Source organism: Hirundo rustica, chromosome 18, assembly GCF_015227805.2.
Source record: "Hirundo rustica isolate bHirRus1 chromosome 18, bHirRus1.pri.v3, whole genome shotgun sequence".
Taxonomy (NCBI): domain Eukaryota; kingdom Metazoa; phylum Chordata; class Aves; order Passeriformes; family Hirundinidae; genus Hirundo; species Hirundo rustica.
Window position 1 is genome coordinate 11780029 of NC_053467.1, and position 15671 is coordinate 11795699.

At 57.0% G+C, this 15671-nt stretch overlaps 3 protein-coding genes across 3 annotated transcripts; all 3 read right to left on the reverse strand.

Annotated features, from left to right (window-relative positions):
* Nucleotides 1-382: 382 nt before the first annotated feature.
* Nucleotides 383-2291, reverse strand: MCRIP1 (MAPK regulated corepressor interacting protein 1). The gene is made up of 4 exons (XM_040081946.2): nt 2174-2291; nt 1978-2096; nt 1783-1881; nt 383-1676 (listed from the first exon to the last, which is right to left on the reverse strand). Exons 1-4 carry the CDS (start codon nt 2179-2181, stop codon nt 1612-1614), a joined length of 291 nt encoding a protein of 96 aa, XP_039937880.1. The 5' UTR covers nt 2182-2291; the 3' UTR covers nt 383-1611.
* Nucleotides 2292-2562: 271 nt separating this feature from the next.
* On the reverse strand, nt 2563-4352 carry PPP1R27 (protein phosphatase 1 regulatory subunit 27). Its single transcript, XM_040081856.1, has 3 exons — nt 3924-4352; nt 2955-3105; nt 2563-2754 (listed from the first exon to the last, which is right to left on the reverse strand). The coding sequence occupies exons 1-3, from the start codon at nt 4138-4140 to the stop codon at nt 2631-2633; spliced, it is 492 nt and encodes a 163-aa protein (XP_039937790.1). The 5' UTR covers nt 4141-4352; the 3' UTR covers nt 2563-2630.
* A 2188-nt stretch (nt 4353-6540) lies between these two features.
* On the reverse strand, nt 6541-14762 carry P4HB (prolyl 4-hydroxylase subunit beta). The gene is made up of 11 exons (XM_040081860.2): nt 14569-14762; nt 14106-14312; nt 13211-13344; nt 12874-13011; nt 10555-10659; nt 10153-10278; nt 9726-9926; nt 8985-9105; nt 8599-8780; nt 8075-8161; nt 6541-7562 (listed from the first exon to the last, which is right to left on the reverse strand). Exons 1-11 carry the CDS (start codon nt 14723-14725, stop codon nt 7476-7478), a joined length of 1545 nt encoding a protein of 514 aa, XP_039937794.1. The 5' UTR covers nt 14726-14762; the 3' UTR covers nt 6541-7475.
* Between the last annotated feature and the right edge of the window lie 909 nt (nt 14763-15671).

A 15671-nucleotide genomic window follows, 5' to 3' on the forward strand; every position in this document is an offset into this window, starting at 1 on the left:
GGAATGTTTTGGTGATGGGAGGTAAGCAAGGTCGTGACAAGTGTCAAGATGAGTCTGCACTCAAGCAGAAATTCTAGCAATGCTAAGTATAGCCTAAATGCCATTAAAGCAGGAGAGGGAAGAGGATACGAGCGTATTAATAGTCTCAACATTTAAATCCTGGGTGCAGCAACAGCTCCCAGGATGCTGGCTGCCCGGAGTGCTGCCCGAGCCCAAGGGCACTGTGCCACCGACAAGCTGCACCTGCCTGGAGGGAAATCAACAGCACCAGCAAGTGCAAGGCCAAAACCCCTTTGCGGAAAATAAACACAGCTCCTGCTCTCTGCCCCTAGTCCACATCCCAGAGCTGCGCCAGGCAGCAGCACCACACCAAGGCAGCCCCAAAAGGACACCAGAGTTTATTTACAACACTCCTCAAGTGACATACCACAGAAAGGAAAGGGTACAGTACAACTCAAGGACTCAACAAAGGAAAGGTATTGGCAGCCCAAAGACCCTGCAGCCCTTCCCACAGCCACTGGTACTGGGCAGGCCTGGCAGCCCCATCCCTGCCCGCTGGGCACATAGGTGGGCAGGGGGCTGCCACCCCTCCCCACGGAGCAGCCCAGCAGCTCAGGTGGGCAAAGTTGACACAGCCACTCTCTCTGGCTCAGGCAAGGACACAGGAACCATCCACACAGTGCCAGGAGCAAGCGGCTTAAGGAAGCGCCCCTGGCGTGGTTCTACCACCTACGGCCACCCAGGGTGAGCTGAGGGGCCAGGTCTCTTCCAAGGGTGTGTATCTGGAAAATGGTGTTAGTACAAAACTGCAGCGTTGCCAGGGCAAGGAGCTCCTGAGCCTTGCTCCGTGCAGCCCCATGGCTGCCCCCACGGCCACTGTCTCCTGCAGGGGTGCAGGTGGCCCAGGTCCCTCTGAGCACCTCTCAGAAGCCTGGGGCTGGTGCTGACACTACACCTCTCCATGTGTAGGGAGAGGAACAGCTTCCCCTCCAGCACCACAGGGACCAGGCCTGATCTGAGCAGGTAAAAAATGTGGCCTCAGATGTGGTCCACATGCTCTGGCAGCAAGCAGCCCAGGCAGCAACCTGCTGCCACAGTGGAAGTGAGGAGCCTGGCTACGGTCTGCCCAGCCCTCACCTGCACAGCAGGGCTGGACAGGAGCTGCCCCCGTATCCGGAGGCACAGGAACAGACTCCTCCTGCCCTCAGCCAGCCCCAGCAGCTGTGGAGCCTCTGTGCACAGGGGAAAGCGAGACCCTGTGCTGCCTGATCCAACAGCGCATCTGCCTTGGCCCTGCCCAGCCTAGCACAGAGGGCAGCGACAGGAGGGGAACAAGGGTTCGGGTTGCTTAGCACGAAGTGGGGAAGGACAGTTTGAGGCCAGAGAAAGCTATGAGCGGGGGGCTGGAATCCTTTGCAACAGGCTCTGGGCAGTCTTGGTGAGGCCCTGAGCATCCTCGACCTTAGGCAGCTTCAGAGCCAGCCCCAAAGCTGACTGGCTCTCCCGCGGGCGTTTAGAAGGACAGACCAGAGGAGGAAATCAACACAAAATCTCAAATTAAATCTGCTTGAGGACTTCAGGAGAGCAGCCGATCAGCAGGGAGGATCTGCTTTAGGACTTCTTCGCATCCTGTGTGTTCCTCCTCTTCAGATCACCCAGATCGACGGGTTTAAACGCTGCAAGGGAGACAGGAGGCTTTGGGGGCAGAGGCAGCACAGCCCCCGCCCGGCACGCGCAACCCCCGGGCCGGCACAGCCGGCGCGGTGCCCCTGTCCCCCGCACCTTTCAGGCTGGGGTTCGGCATCTTCTCCACGTACTCCTCGACCAGGCCGCGCTCGGAGCCCATCTGGCTGCGCAGGTCGCGCTCCACGCACTGCCAGGCTGCAGCGACAGGGACACGGACACGGACACGGGCCGCTCGTCGCGGCCTCCCCGAGCCTCCCGCACCCCCCACCCAGCTGCCACCGCCCCGCTCACCCTCGTAGATGAAGCGCACGTTCTCCTCGTGGGCCGGCGTGAAGATCTCGCTGCCGGCGCCGGGGGAGCGCGGGCCGCCGCTCCGCTTTCCGTTGTACACCACCCGGGACACGGGGGAGCTGCAAGCGGAGCGCGGGGGGGAGGGAACTGAGCCGGGCCCGGGGCCGCGCTGGTCCCGGGGCCGGGCGGGGCTCACCTGGCCATGGCGGCAGCGGCGCTCGGCGGGGCTCGGCGGGGCCGGAAGGGGCTCGGCGGGGCCGCGGGAGGAAGGCGAGGCGCGGGGCCGGGATAGGCCGCGCGGCGCCCCCCGCCCGTCGCCGGGCAACGCGCGCCCCTCACCTGGGCCCTCCCGCCTGCGCGAGCGGGACAGACGGAAGCGCCGCAGCGCGCAGGCGCGGCCCCGCCCCCGCGCGGCGGCGATCACCCCCCCCCTCGCCCGGCCCCGCTCCCGGCCCGCGCCCGCTCCCGCTAGCGGTAGCCGCAGCTGGTAACCCAAACGCTTTATTGGAAAAGTACAAAGTGGTTCCCGACTCGCAGTACCGAGCGCCGCCGCCCGGGCCCAGCCCAGGCGCAGCTCCGGCCCTGGGGCAGGCGCAGCCCCCCGGCCCGGCCCGGCCCCGAGGCTCTCGGGGCCGCTTTTCGCCGTGCGCGGCTCAGCGCAGCGCGCTGGCTCCGAACAGCTGCACCAGGTCCTCGTATTCGGGGTCGATGAGGTCCGAGGGTTTCTCTCCGTCATCAGTGGTGGCCTCCAGGCTTGCCCCGAGGGACAGGAGGTACCTGCAGGACGCGGAGCTGAGCCGCCGGGCCGGGCGGCCGCGGTCCCGCAGCCTCCAGCGCCAGGAGAGGCGCGGCCCGAACAGCCGCAGCGGCGGCGCGGGGACCGGGGACCCCCCGAGGGAGCCGCACCGACTGTGCTCCAGCCCGGTGCTGTCGGTTCTCAGGCTTTGCAGCGCCGGCAGGCCTTCACAGCCCCCTACCTGGCTATGTCAGCGTAGCCGTCGCTGCAGGCCATGTGCAGGGGCGTCCACCCGTTCTCATCTCTCTGGTGGATGTCAGCGCCGTATTTCACCAGGAGCTTGACGCAGTCCAGGTTTCCCGTTAGCACGGCTTCATGGAGGGCTGCCATGCCTGAAGGGACAGGAGGTGTTAGCCCTAGCCTAGGAAAAGGCTCTCTATCCTGAACTTACGAGTTGTGCACAGCCCAGGAAAGGGGTGCAGGAACTCTCCTCAGGGAGAGGACTGTGGGGAAAGAAACAAAGACTGAGAAAGCCAGAGGAGCTGCTGTGGATTTCTGTTGCCCTTCTGCAGCATAAATACCCTGTCTGGGATGGTACAGTACCCATTGTCCCACGGCTAGACATGACAGAGGGAGGGAGGAGGAATTGCCCTTTAGAGTAGCTGCTCTGAGTCCTGGACAGGAGTCACACAGAGACATGAGAAAAGTCTCTGGCGTCCTGCTCTGCCTGAGTTTCTGAAGCTCTTCACTAATGAAGAATCAGTAAGGACAGAAAGAAGCCCAGGGTCATTTGAGCCTCTGTCTCCATGGCCTTATGAGAACAGAAGCTGAAGGCAAAGCACAAGAAAAGGACAAATCTGAGCCCTGCATCAGCCTGTACAGATCAAGGCATTCCATAAACAGTTGCTGGTGAGGCTCTGCAAACAGAACACGAAGCTTTCCCCATGAATTCCCGGAGTCAGACGTACAAGAGGGAGCAGTGCCTGTGAGAAACAGGCAGAGCTAGGAACAAAGGCAGATTCCCCAGCCTGGGGAAAAGGCAGGAGTCCTGGGTCTCTTGGGCCCTGCTGGGCACTGCTCCTTGCCAGGGAAGGATCTGGCTTGCTCCAGTCCTGCTGAAGGTGGCCCACAGCCCAGCTCCAGTGTCCCTCACAGCCCCGCCACGCTGTGCCGCTGCTCTCCCCCAGCTCTGCTGACCGGCGGCACTCACCAGAAGGGTAGATGGTGTCCAGTGTCACCTTCCTGGCTCGTATGAACCTGCCCACCTGCTCCAGGTCCCCCTGCTTGATGTGGTCCTGAAAGACGACGTCGTTGGGGAAGTGCACAGTGCGCGAGGCCCTCAGACGCGGCCTGTACCGGCCATACCGCGGCACTGACGAGGGGCAATCGTCCCTCATGCTGACGGGAGCCTTCAGGCACAGCGGCATGCGGGGTGCTCAGCACTCAGCCCAGCCTGTCACTGCACTGCTGTCTCCTCTTCTGCCTGTCAGGAGCCCTCGCTGCAGATCTGTGCTGGCCCTGCGCTCCTGCCGTGCCGGCGTCCCCTTGCTGTGGGGAAGTGGCAGCCGCCGTGCTCCCCTGCACTCCCTCAGTCACATGCAGGAGGTGACACGTGGCACTTGCAGCTTGCCTACGGGCCCTTGGCCCAGAACTGATGATTCTCTGGGAGCACCACATTATAAAGGCTCCCCTGGGCTATTTTGGGGACATGCAGCTCATGCTATTTGCCATGATGCTTCGTAATTGAGCCGCCCAGGCCTGCAGCCTCCCACTTTTGGGCAGAAGTTGGTGTCTCATCTTACCACCCACCTGTTGATGTGCCCATCCAAGGGGTCAAATCTACTCTTGACTGGGTAGCCCTTCAGGGGAGCCTGGAAGCAATTTCCCAACATCAGGCCCTTCTGGGGGAAGGGGCACGGGCACAACCAGCAACACAGGGAAGTGGCTGCTCGTGTTCCAGCTGGCTCGTGCAATGTGGAGGTGCCAGGGCTGTGGTCACAAACACATCAAGAGCTGTCACCCTCCTGTAGCTGCAGGGGACAACTTGAAAGGAGCAGGAGGAGCTGGGTTGCCCGGCCCAGCTGTGACAGCACACAGCCCAGAAGCACAGCCTGAGTGTCAGACATCCCCTGTGCCCTTGCAAGGACAGAGGTGCTGCTGGTGATCCTGAGACAGGTGCAGAACCAGCACCCTGCACTGCTGGTCCCTGGTGTTCCTTGCCCTACTTGAGACAGGAAAGCAGCTGCTGCTGAAGGCAGGCTACTGCAAGCAGCCCTAGGAGAACAGCAGAATAACAGCACCACCACCAGACCACTTCTGCCTCTGATACTCTCCAGCTATATTGTCATTACCCAAAACAGAACCATCTGCCACAGAGGAATCATTCAGGTCCAACCAAGGGTTTAAGCAACCACTTTTTTCTCCCATCAAAGTTTGGGCATGTCAGACACTTAAGTGTCTTGTGCTCTGTCATGCTGATGGGGATTGTCCAGGCAGGTGTGTCAGAAAAAATCGCTATGCTGCTTTAGGAATCAGTGATTTCACTCTGCCCCTCCTGCTGCAGACCCTTGCCCTGACCCCAGCAGCACACTCAGCCACCCATCTTAGAGCTCCTGCACTTGTTTATCTGCTGGCAAATGCATTGATCTCTCGGCTGAGCCTCTGCTTATGGTTAGATGAGACCGAATATGGCATGGGGCGTCCAAGCTCAGTGCTGGGGACAGAACACTTCCAGCCTGCTTTCTTGGAATAGCAATTAGGCATGTACATCAGCTGGCTTCTAAGCTCCTGCTCTGCCACGGGGAGCCTTGGGCTAGGTGAGGCACCTCCCCTAAGCTGAGCACAGTGGGTCTCTACCCAGGGAAAGAGGAGAACCACTGCAGAGCTCAGACTTGGTCACAGTTAAACTGGCTGTACAAAATGGACCCATTAGAGTCAAATTCTAGACAGCATCTTCCAGTGGAATTTTACTAGTGAGATTCCCTTCCTCCCCCTCCCAAAAGACAAAGCAGCTGTCAGCAGCCAGCCCAGGCCACCAGCACTGCGGGGTGTGCTGGGGTGCAGCAGTGGCCACTGCCCACCTTCAGTCATGTGGGGGGCACAGCCCTGGAGGGAGGTGTCTTCCAAGATCCCCTTCCATGTAACTGCAGGTACAGGTCTCACACACACTTGGCTGCTGCTCTGTCAGGGACAATCCTTCCTGATCCCTCGGTGAGGGGGGCCCTGCTCTGCCTCAGCCCTGGTGCTGCTGTGCCCAAAGCTTGGGAACACCAGATGAGGACTCTGCTGGGGCACAGCAGGAGAAAGCTGGAGCTGGAGACAGAGACAAATGTTGTTTAACACCCCTGTGCCACTGCTCCAGGACACATTCCACTCACTGAGAGGCAGAGAGGTGCCCCAAGTTGTCCTCTAGCCTCACCATGCCCTCCCTGTGACATTTATATCATATTTTCTAACCAAAATACCTTCGGCAGCAAGCAGCAGGTTTGGAAATAGCAGCGTGGCTCACGAGGTCATGTGAGCCTGTCTAGCAGAGCCGCAGCAGCCCTGGCGTGCCCCAATTCACTGCTCCAGAGCAATGTCCCCTCAGCCCAGCCAGCTGGCCAAGGGACTGCGCCCTCTCAGAGCCAAACCACGGCCTGCTCACTCCTAACAGAGCACCTGCACAGGACACGAGCATTGGGATGTTCTTTTCCTTTACAAATTACATGGAGAAAGTGACACACCCCCCACTGCAGCAGAGTCCCTTGAGAATCACCCTACAACTCTGATCTCCCATTCCAGGATAGGTTCAAATATTGCACACTCTGGTAAAGACAAAGACATAATAGTATTAAAATCTCAACTTTATTTGGCCATCAAATTCAGTACCAATGTTATTGTAGCAGAATGCTAAGAACCAGCCTGATGCAGCTCAGGCCTGTGAGGCACTCCCTCAGTCACATTCCCAAACCCCAGTAATTGCAAATGTCCTGTTTGATCTGTTTGTCAGGCCCTCCCCCACCACCCACCTGCCGGGTCAACCCACTCAAAATAATTCATGGAAAGGGATTGCAACTCTTGTCTTTGATCAAAAGGATGTCAACACAGCTGGTGAGCCAGCAGCCACCTCCACCCTCAGAGCCTGCCACAGCCAGTGCATGCAGTATTCCACCCCTCCAGGAGTTTGGAATAGTCACCTCCAGGTGTCTTAAAGGAGAAGGGAAAGGAGACATCTGGCTAGCATGAAGAGAAGCACCTTCACACACACCTTTCCCCAGGAAGCCATCAGCCCCTATATATACTGAGGGTCAGCCCCAGGGAAGAACAGCTGACACCATCACGGACCCTGCCAGGTGCAGAAATCGATTAGGGGCTTTAGTTTTAAAAGAAAAATAGAAAAAAAGCTGTCTTGGAAGATGTTAGTGGCAAGGCTCCAGATTGTCAGGCCACTGAACTCCTGGTACCACCTCACAACCTCCTGCTACCCAGAAGAACAGATTCTCCGGACAAAAGCTGTGTACAAAAAAAGTACATCAAATAGAAAAAAAGCCCAGCTGGCTGGGCTGGCTCCCTAATGACCGTTCCCTTTTCAAAAGCCAAAAGAAAGAAAAGGTAAGTGTACAGACAAGTGAGGGTAAAGTGTTACTTTAGAAGCCAATCCCTGGATTTCCAGTCATTTACCTTCTGCTTTAAATCTTAATGGGTTTCTGACTCACTGGGCTGCATCACAGCAGCCAATTTAGTGTCTGATTTTTTTGGGTGATGTAGATCAGTCTTCTCTTTACAATTCATCCTTTTGAAGTTTCTGCTCATCCTCATCGCCTTCTTCAAGTTCCGTTTCTTCATCCATCTCCAGGTCCTCCAGATCCTGTGGAGGTTACAGACAGCTCCTGGTTTATGGCATATGAGGCAGATCTAGAACCAAGCACTGAGCAGCAGCCCTCAACTGGTCACTGCTGTCTGCTGCCATCATAACAAAACATCCAGAGACTTCTATCAAGAGCTTCAGCTTCAGGACATTAAGGATTAAGAACCCCTGGAAGCTGGTACCTGTACACCTGTAATAGCCTCCACACATCCTCCTCCGCCCCAGCAGACACAGATATGTGGCATTGATCACACAGCCCAGTTCTGGGTGCTGAGTGCCCCAGTAGTGCTGCTTTACACACACAGGGTGCTCCCCAGAAAAGGAGCCCACTGCAGGCCCAAAGCCACCCAGGCTGCACCTCAACAGATCACAACAATGTTCACCAGCATTATGCTCTCCTGATATACAACAAAACAGGATCTTATTTAGCACTGAGGAGTCAGGCACGGGCCCAGATGTGACGCATGCTCCCTGTTCCCAAAGGCCCACAGTACTCCATTCGCATTACTCACATCATCAGCTGCTGCCCCATCCTGGCCTCCGCTCTCCAGGAATTTTTTGAAGCCTTCTAGTGTCCTCTCCCCATTATAGTCAATTACCTACACAGGGAAAACATAAGGATGCTGGTTATGGGCATTACAGACCCACACCCCTGGAGAGGAGAATTCTCTTTCTGAGCAACAGTGAACATGCCAAGCAAAAGGGAATTTAAAAATTCACCTTCACCCATATGAGACGAAGGAAAACAGCTCAGCCACTAGACTTCAGAGATCACTGCGAGGAAAGAATAGCCTGCAGATGAGCACACTGTCCTCTACGCTCCCCCTTTTCCCCATTCCCGCTTCCCACTGCCCCCCAGACTCTTTCCTACAGCCCAGACCCCAGAAGGTCTTGGGTGTCCTGTAGACTTGCTGCGTTCCATCCCGACAGAATGCAGATCCCTCCCAAAGGTCTTGTCCAAAACCACTTGAACAAGCAGCTGAGCATTCCCGTACTCCCTGGGTACGTGGCTGTGCAAGCCCAGCTGCCCACTTACATTTCTGCCAGATCCTGCAGGGAAGAACTTGAGTGTGGGGAAGCTGTGGATTTTCACTGCCTCCACTTCATTCGCCGTCGAGTCCATTTTGGCAATGACAATGTTCTCATGGTCCCTGTAGGTTTCTCCCAGCTTGTCCCAGATTGGGGCCAGCTGCTTGCAGTGACCACACCATGGGGCATCTGTTAATTACAGAGACAGCTGCACCAACAATCGAACGAGGTACCAAATCCTCCCCAACTAGACAGTTCTCACACATCTTTGCAACCAAGGCACTGCTTTTGGGGCCCCGGCTGCAGAAGGCTTTTCCCCTAATCCTAGTCATGCAGTGTTTTGGCAATCCTTTCACACCAGTTACTTGGAATCAGATGTAGAAAGATACTCACAGAACTCCACAAAGACATTCTTATTCTCATCAAAAGCAACTTCTTCAAAGTTCTTCCCAACCAGAACTTTGACAGGCTGCTTGTCCCAGTCTTCAGGAAGATCCTGACTCATTAGGTGGGGCTGGAATAAAAAGTGAAATTCAGACAAACTGCTACACAGCTGCTTGGACTGAACATGCAATCACATATGCTGGAAAACCCAGGTTTCACCACCCCACTGCTGCCTCACACACAGGCTGTAAATCAACCAGATGAATTGGTCATTACTTCTCCTACAGAGGGTCTCGCTCCCACCCTAACCCAGCAGGAATAGCAGGTGCTGCTGTGCAGAGAGAATGGCAACAGAGCTCTGCAGGAGGGAAGCAGCGCTGCTGACAGTCCCATTCCCAGAGGACTGGGCTTTGCTGCACCCCCACGGCTGGGTGAGCCACACACGGCCCCTCCAGCAGATGGGAGCTGACAACTCTTTTCCCCATGCCATAGAATTCACACCTTCCATAGACTGCTGGCAGAAAGAGCAACTGCATAAACAGTACAGTCCACACAGGGACTGCTTGGCTATGCCCAAGTCCCTCTACCTGGCTCGCTCTCCTACAGCCGCCAAGCCCCAGCAGCTTTGCCTTTCATTCCTAATCACAAAGCCCATGGGATGTTCCATGCAGAAGACGGAGCTGCTCCTCCAGCCCCCATGGGGAGCATTTCTGCTCCCTCATTCACCACCAGTACTGTTTATCCACATACCTTGATCTTGCCCTCCAGGAACTTGGTGCAGAACTCTTTGATCTTGTCTGCCGTGAGCTCATCAGATTCAGGTTTGTATTTGGTCATTTCTTCCTCCAGGGTGATCAGACGTACAGCTGGGCACTCTTCCTTCTTTAGGCCAAAGAACTCCAAAATCCTCTGGTTGTCACTGTGGTCACTGTCTATGAAGATGAACAGGATCTTGGGAGGAAAAAAGTGAAAGGCAGGAGGTGAACGTGAGTGCCTTGTGCCTACTGACACCTCACATGCATGCTTGTAACAAGTGTAGCTGAACTGGTTCTTTTCCTCCCCTGTCCCAGAAGAGAGAGAAGGCCCAAAGTCCTCCTCCACAGCTGCTCCATGGATAAAGAGTTCTCTGCAGGAGGTGGGTGGTCCCTTAGCTCATGATCCAAGAAATCCATCTCACCTTCCCTTTGAAGTTCCCAGCTGCACTCTTGAAATTGTCCAGCTTCCCTTGATAGTCAGACACGCTTTTTGGTAGGAAAAGCAGAATATGAGTCTTGATCTCTCCTCCAAATATTTTAGGAGCAGTCTGAGGAGTAAAAAAATAAACTTTATTTTTGGAAAAGAGGCAAATCAGTATCCAGACAAGTTTAACTCCACTATGCTGAGCAGTCCACAGCAGCCTCCAATACTGCACGACTGCTCTGCACAGCAAGCTCACGCCTTTATTCTGTCCTTCCCACTCCTCCATACCCCCCCAGTGTCAGTTCCACAATAAAACACGACCATGGAATCTACAACTGGACCTTTGCTATATTCTTGCAGCAGCCATGGGAAAGGCCTTGTCAGATACCTAAAGACCCACCTGCTCAGTGAACTCTATGACCAGAGGCAATGAATTAGACTTGATGAAGTTCAGCAGATTATCCTTCGTGAGATCCCCTTCAAAGTTGTTCTGGCCTTCATCGAACTGCAAGAACAGACATTCTTCATTAGAACACTTGTGCATCCCACACAAATCCCTCAATGCCGTCACACCAGTCACTGCCCCAAGAGATCTCAGCTGCACACACTCAGAGCAGACTTCCATCTCCACAAGGTTACCACATCTCCACAGAAAATCTGGATCAAGGTGTCCATCTTCCTTGCAAGCAAAGCTTTAAATCACCCCCAACCAGGAGGTAAGCAGCAGCAACAGCCAGGTTTGACTCAGCCTTGCTCTGCACCACTGTGAAACCATTCATGGTGCAAGTCACCAAGAAGGACCCTGAGCAGCTGCATCCAGCCCTTCCAGCTTCTCCTCTGCAGCAATCAATGGCCAGAGCAGACGCTACAGCCAGACAGTGCTGGGAACGTCTGACAGCAAAGCCTGCAGCAAGCAGTGACTTCCTCAACTCTGGGGGTTCATTCCAGTCTGTTAGGGACAACAGCACATGTTGCACATCACACTGGAGGTGCCAGGTCCTGTTCTAAAGGGCCATCACCCATATCACCCCTGATCAGGACTCCCAGAACACTCTGGCAGCCCGAAACAGGAACAGCTACAGAGGGCCCACCAAGGTTAGAGGGAGGATGTGCAGAAGGGCGCCCTGGCAAGGCCATACTCAATTTGCTGACAGAAGGACAAGTGTGGACTCAGACAGCCTTCTGTTAGGGGAGGCACACCAGCCGCAGTGGAAAAGCCAAGGAAAGCACTTAACATCAGAAAATAACTTTGCAAACCCTTTGAGGAGTTTTGCAGATTCCCTCAGCACCATCAGGACAGCTGTGCAAGGGCCTGTGTGAGTCTGGACAACTCACAAAGAGTAAGAGAAGAACAACGAGCCAAACCCTCTCAGTTCAGACCCAACCAATGGTATGGAGCCAAAGCCCAGAACAGGCCATCAAGTTCTGCTGCCCTGATGTTTGATTACTGTAGGTGCTCCTTTTCTCCTTGACTTAGAGTAGATATACCCAAGAGCTCCCATGGCACTGCCATGCCATTGCATAGGAAGGAACAGAGAGGAACCCCAATAGCTGGACAGATCTAGGCTGATTCTTCCACAGAGCCAAGCACTCCTGCTCCATCCCAGCCTGGTTACTCCCATTGCCCACACACAGGAAATGCTGCCAGGCCCAGAACTCTGCCCAGCCCAGCAATACCCAGAGTGGTGCATACAAAGCTGACTTGCAATAGCGCACAACTACCAAATGAGACAAGAACAAAACACTTCTCCCTTCTCCCCCCTTTTTGCTAATGCATTTTGAGCTTATTAGTCAGATATTCCCTCAGCCACAATGACCTGAGGGGCTCTGACTCAGAATTTAAGTCTACAAGCTTCTATCACCATAAAAAACCCCCCAAAAAATCTAGTGTCAGAGGTACAGTAGAACAAAACAATTATCTCAGGTGAACAAAAAGAAAGTCTTGTGTTAGGTCAGGCTGGGCAGAGTCATGATTGATGAAATTACAGTAAGTCAGAACCCAAAACTGTCCTGCCTCCCAGCACCTCTGGGTGAGGAGCCACCAGGCCTGAAGAACCTCTTCTTGTCTGCTCAAACTTGGAAATTCATCCCAGTGACAGGCATTTTCATGCCTCCAATAGTACGTTTGTGATTCTCTAGGTAGTCAGCATCCCTCTGCACATAATCCACTGCCCCAGCCCAGTCAGCTGGAACTGTAAATCCTCTTAGGAGCTTCTTTGGAATCCCTGCACTGCAGAACACACAGCAGTGAGACAGAGCAGCTCTTGGACACAGCAGGGAGTGATGGCAGCAGAGGCCAGCAGTGAGCAATGAAAAGCAACTCTGCTAAGACACAACCAAACAGCCACAGAGCCCATCTACTGTTCTCTTGGGCCTGTCCAAGACTGTAGGACCACTGCTGCACTGCAGGGAGCTGAGGAACAGGGAAGTGAGTGAAGGAACAACCTGCACTCCAAGCCCAGCAGCTCTGGGAGAACAGCAAAGGGCTGGAAGACTGACACAGCTACACACTGTGGGCCCCTGAGGCCTCCCCACCCCACAGAGGGCCACAGACCCTACTCTTCCCCCCCAGGCTCTGGGGCCCAAGAACAGCTGCACTAACAGCATGGGGCCTTTGCTGCTTTGTCCAGGGCTGATCTTGCTGGAGTTTGACTAAATAAAGAAAAGGAAAGAGACAGCAGACCACAGTGTGGTGCTCAGGCTTGGCACCAGCCAGTACCTTCTTGAAGAGGATGACACTGTCCTTACTAATCTGGTATTTGGTGAAGACATCAGCACTGGAGGAAATCCCAAAAGGAATATCATCCACGGCTTCTGCTGCCAGGAGGAACGCCTTTGCTGCCTCTGATGTCAAATCCTGGAGAGTAAACAAAGGTTTCTCAGAGGGGCCACATTACCCAAAGTATTCACATTCCAGGGCTCAGCCCAAAAAAATGGAAGATCAAGTAAGGCAAGACAGCAAATACTGCACAAGGCAGAGCCCTTCCCAGCCAGGAGGAAACAGGGCAGGCCCTGGACACACACAAGAGCATCTCCAGTAGAAACACAAACTCTACCTTGAAGAAACCAATCACCACCACTTCACTGGAGTCCACCAGTGTCTCTGCAGCAGCCACATCAGACAGGGTGGCAGCAGCTGGGCCCGTGCGTTTCTTCAGCCAGCTCACGATGTCATCTGCTTCCCTGCCAGCTACACCAGGAGATAACAAGGAGTCACTTTCCCCCTCAACAAAGTCCAAGACCACACATGCCTCAAGTTTTGATAGAGAAGACCTTTCAGCAGCTGGTCAAGAGACCAACAAGACTCAAGATATCATTTACGCAACTCTTCCCCTTTCACTCATGGTGTAATTAAGCTAATCCCTAATTGATAAGTCAAGGTACAAGGGGCTGCCAGTAATCCATTCTTCTCTCACCTCCTGCCCCTGTCCTTAAACTTTGACCAGCAATGCAGCAATTCTCCAGGACCTCATTATTACAGCACCTTTTCCTTCCAAGATCTTTATTCTGGGTGTTACCCTCTGTTACCAGCACTGTGTAGCCTGGCTTAGCTGAATTGTGTCTTGGCCTTCCTTGCAGCTCTCCCACACCCTGTGTTTGACTCTTCACTCAACGGCCCAGGCACGTTTCCAGTTCTGGGTACTGCACTGCTTGAGTCAAGTCAAGCCGCACAACAAACCAAGCTCAAGCCACTTTGCTTTCCTACACAAAAGCAACTTCCTCCACTCTAGCTGACCATAGGGATCTCTCCAGGGGGAGGCCATTAAAGGCTGGCCAGTTCCCCATCGGCCCAGTACCATTCCCAGGTCGCCGTCATGCTGGACCTTGTCCAGGCACAGCAGCACAGCTCCAGCCACGGGGACATGTGCTGGGACCCGGCGCCACGTCGCTGCCCTCTGCACCCTGGCGGCGCATCCAGACTCGGATCACCTGCGTCCTGCCCCTCCTCACCCGTGTACTCCTTGGGCGCAGCTTTGTCGCCATTCTTGAAGAACTTGATGGTGGGATACCCGCGTACGCCGAACTGCTGCGCCAGCTCCGACTCCTCCGTGGCGTCCACCTTCGCCAGCCGGATTTCCGAGCCCTCCGCCTTCAGCTTCGCCGCTGCCTTCGCATACTCGGGCGCCAGCGCTTTGCAATGCCCGCACCACGGGGCGTCTGCGGGATGGGGCGTCAGCGCCGGCCGGGCTCCCTCGACTCCACTCCCGGGCGGACCGAGGCCCGCTCGGACTCACGGAGCCCCGGGCCGGGGCGGGCCAGGGGGCCGCGCAGACCCCGCGTCCCGGCCCGGCCCCACGCCCGCCCGGGGGAGCCCGACCCTCAGCGCCCCTCCCGGCCCGACCCTTCCGTCCCTCAGCCGCGCCCTCGGTCCCCGCCCGCTTTCCCCGGCCCGGCCCGGCCCCGCCGCGCTCACAGAACTCGACGAGCAGGTATCGGTGCTCGGCCAGCGCCTGCTCGAAGGAGTTGGCGCGCAGCACCAGGACGCCATCCTCCTCCTCGGCCGCGGCGGCGCGGGCGGGCAGCAGCAGGGCCAAGCAGAGCAGCGGGAGCACAGCGCGCAACCCCGCCATGGCTGATGGCGGCTACGGGACGAGCTGGGATAAGCGCGCGGCCGCGGCGCCGCCTCCCCCTTATAAACCCGCCCCGCCGGCCGCTGCCGCGCGCTATTGGTCGCGCCGCCCGCCTGCCATTGGCCGGCGCCGCTGCCCCGGCCGCTGCGCGCCTCCCGTTGGCCGGCGGTCCCGGCACGCCCCTCGCCCACAGCCTCGGGTTGGCCGTCGGCCTCGCTCCCCGCCCGCAGGCCGCCATTGGCCGCTTTCCCCGCGATGCCGCTCCCGATTGGCCGGCGCCGCCGTCTCGCGTGGCCCCCGCCCTCGAACGTGGCACTCGGGAAGAGCCGCCGGGCGGCACTGCGCGTGCGAACGGCCACGAGCGCGTGGTGGATCCTGACTGGGCCGCGCAGCCCACGTGACCAGCACGGCGCGCGCCCCGCCTCGGTGCAGCCGCGCTCTGGTCCCGGTCGGCCGCGTCCGTTCCCGCTGCCCTTGCGCCTCCCCCTCGGAAACGACCTTCCCCTCGGGCACCGCCCGGCGCTCGGGCCGGCTCCGGCAGCTACTCGGGGTCACGGCGGGAGCGCCGCCCCCCCGACCCTGTCTGTCTGTCTCCCGGCGCTGGGCTCCGACCGGGCCGGGTACTGGCCCGGCTGCGGCCTGGGACGGCCCCGTTTCGCTTTGCTGCAAGCTCGCCAGTCACGGAGATGGGCCGGGGGAGCTCAGGCGGCGCTGGCGTCCCCGCGGGGGTTGCGGGGCCTCTCGGCACACGGGGGCTCCTCTAGATCAGAGCACGCGGCTCTGTGCGGAGCCCGTGCGGAGACCGTGGAGGCAGAGAGGGGTCGGGTGACCGTGGCAGGGGAAAATCCCGTCGCTTAGGTCTGCTTGCGCTGCCCCGGTACTGCCGAGAGTCCCGGCTGCTGCTGGTGTGCGCTGGGCGGGGAAGACCCCCCGCGCCCCGGGCGCT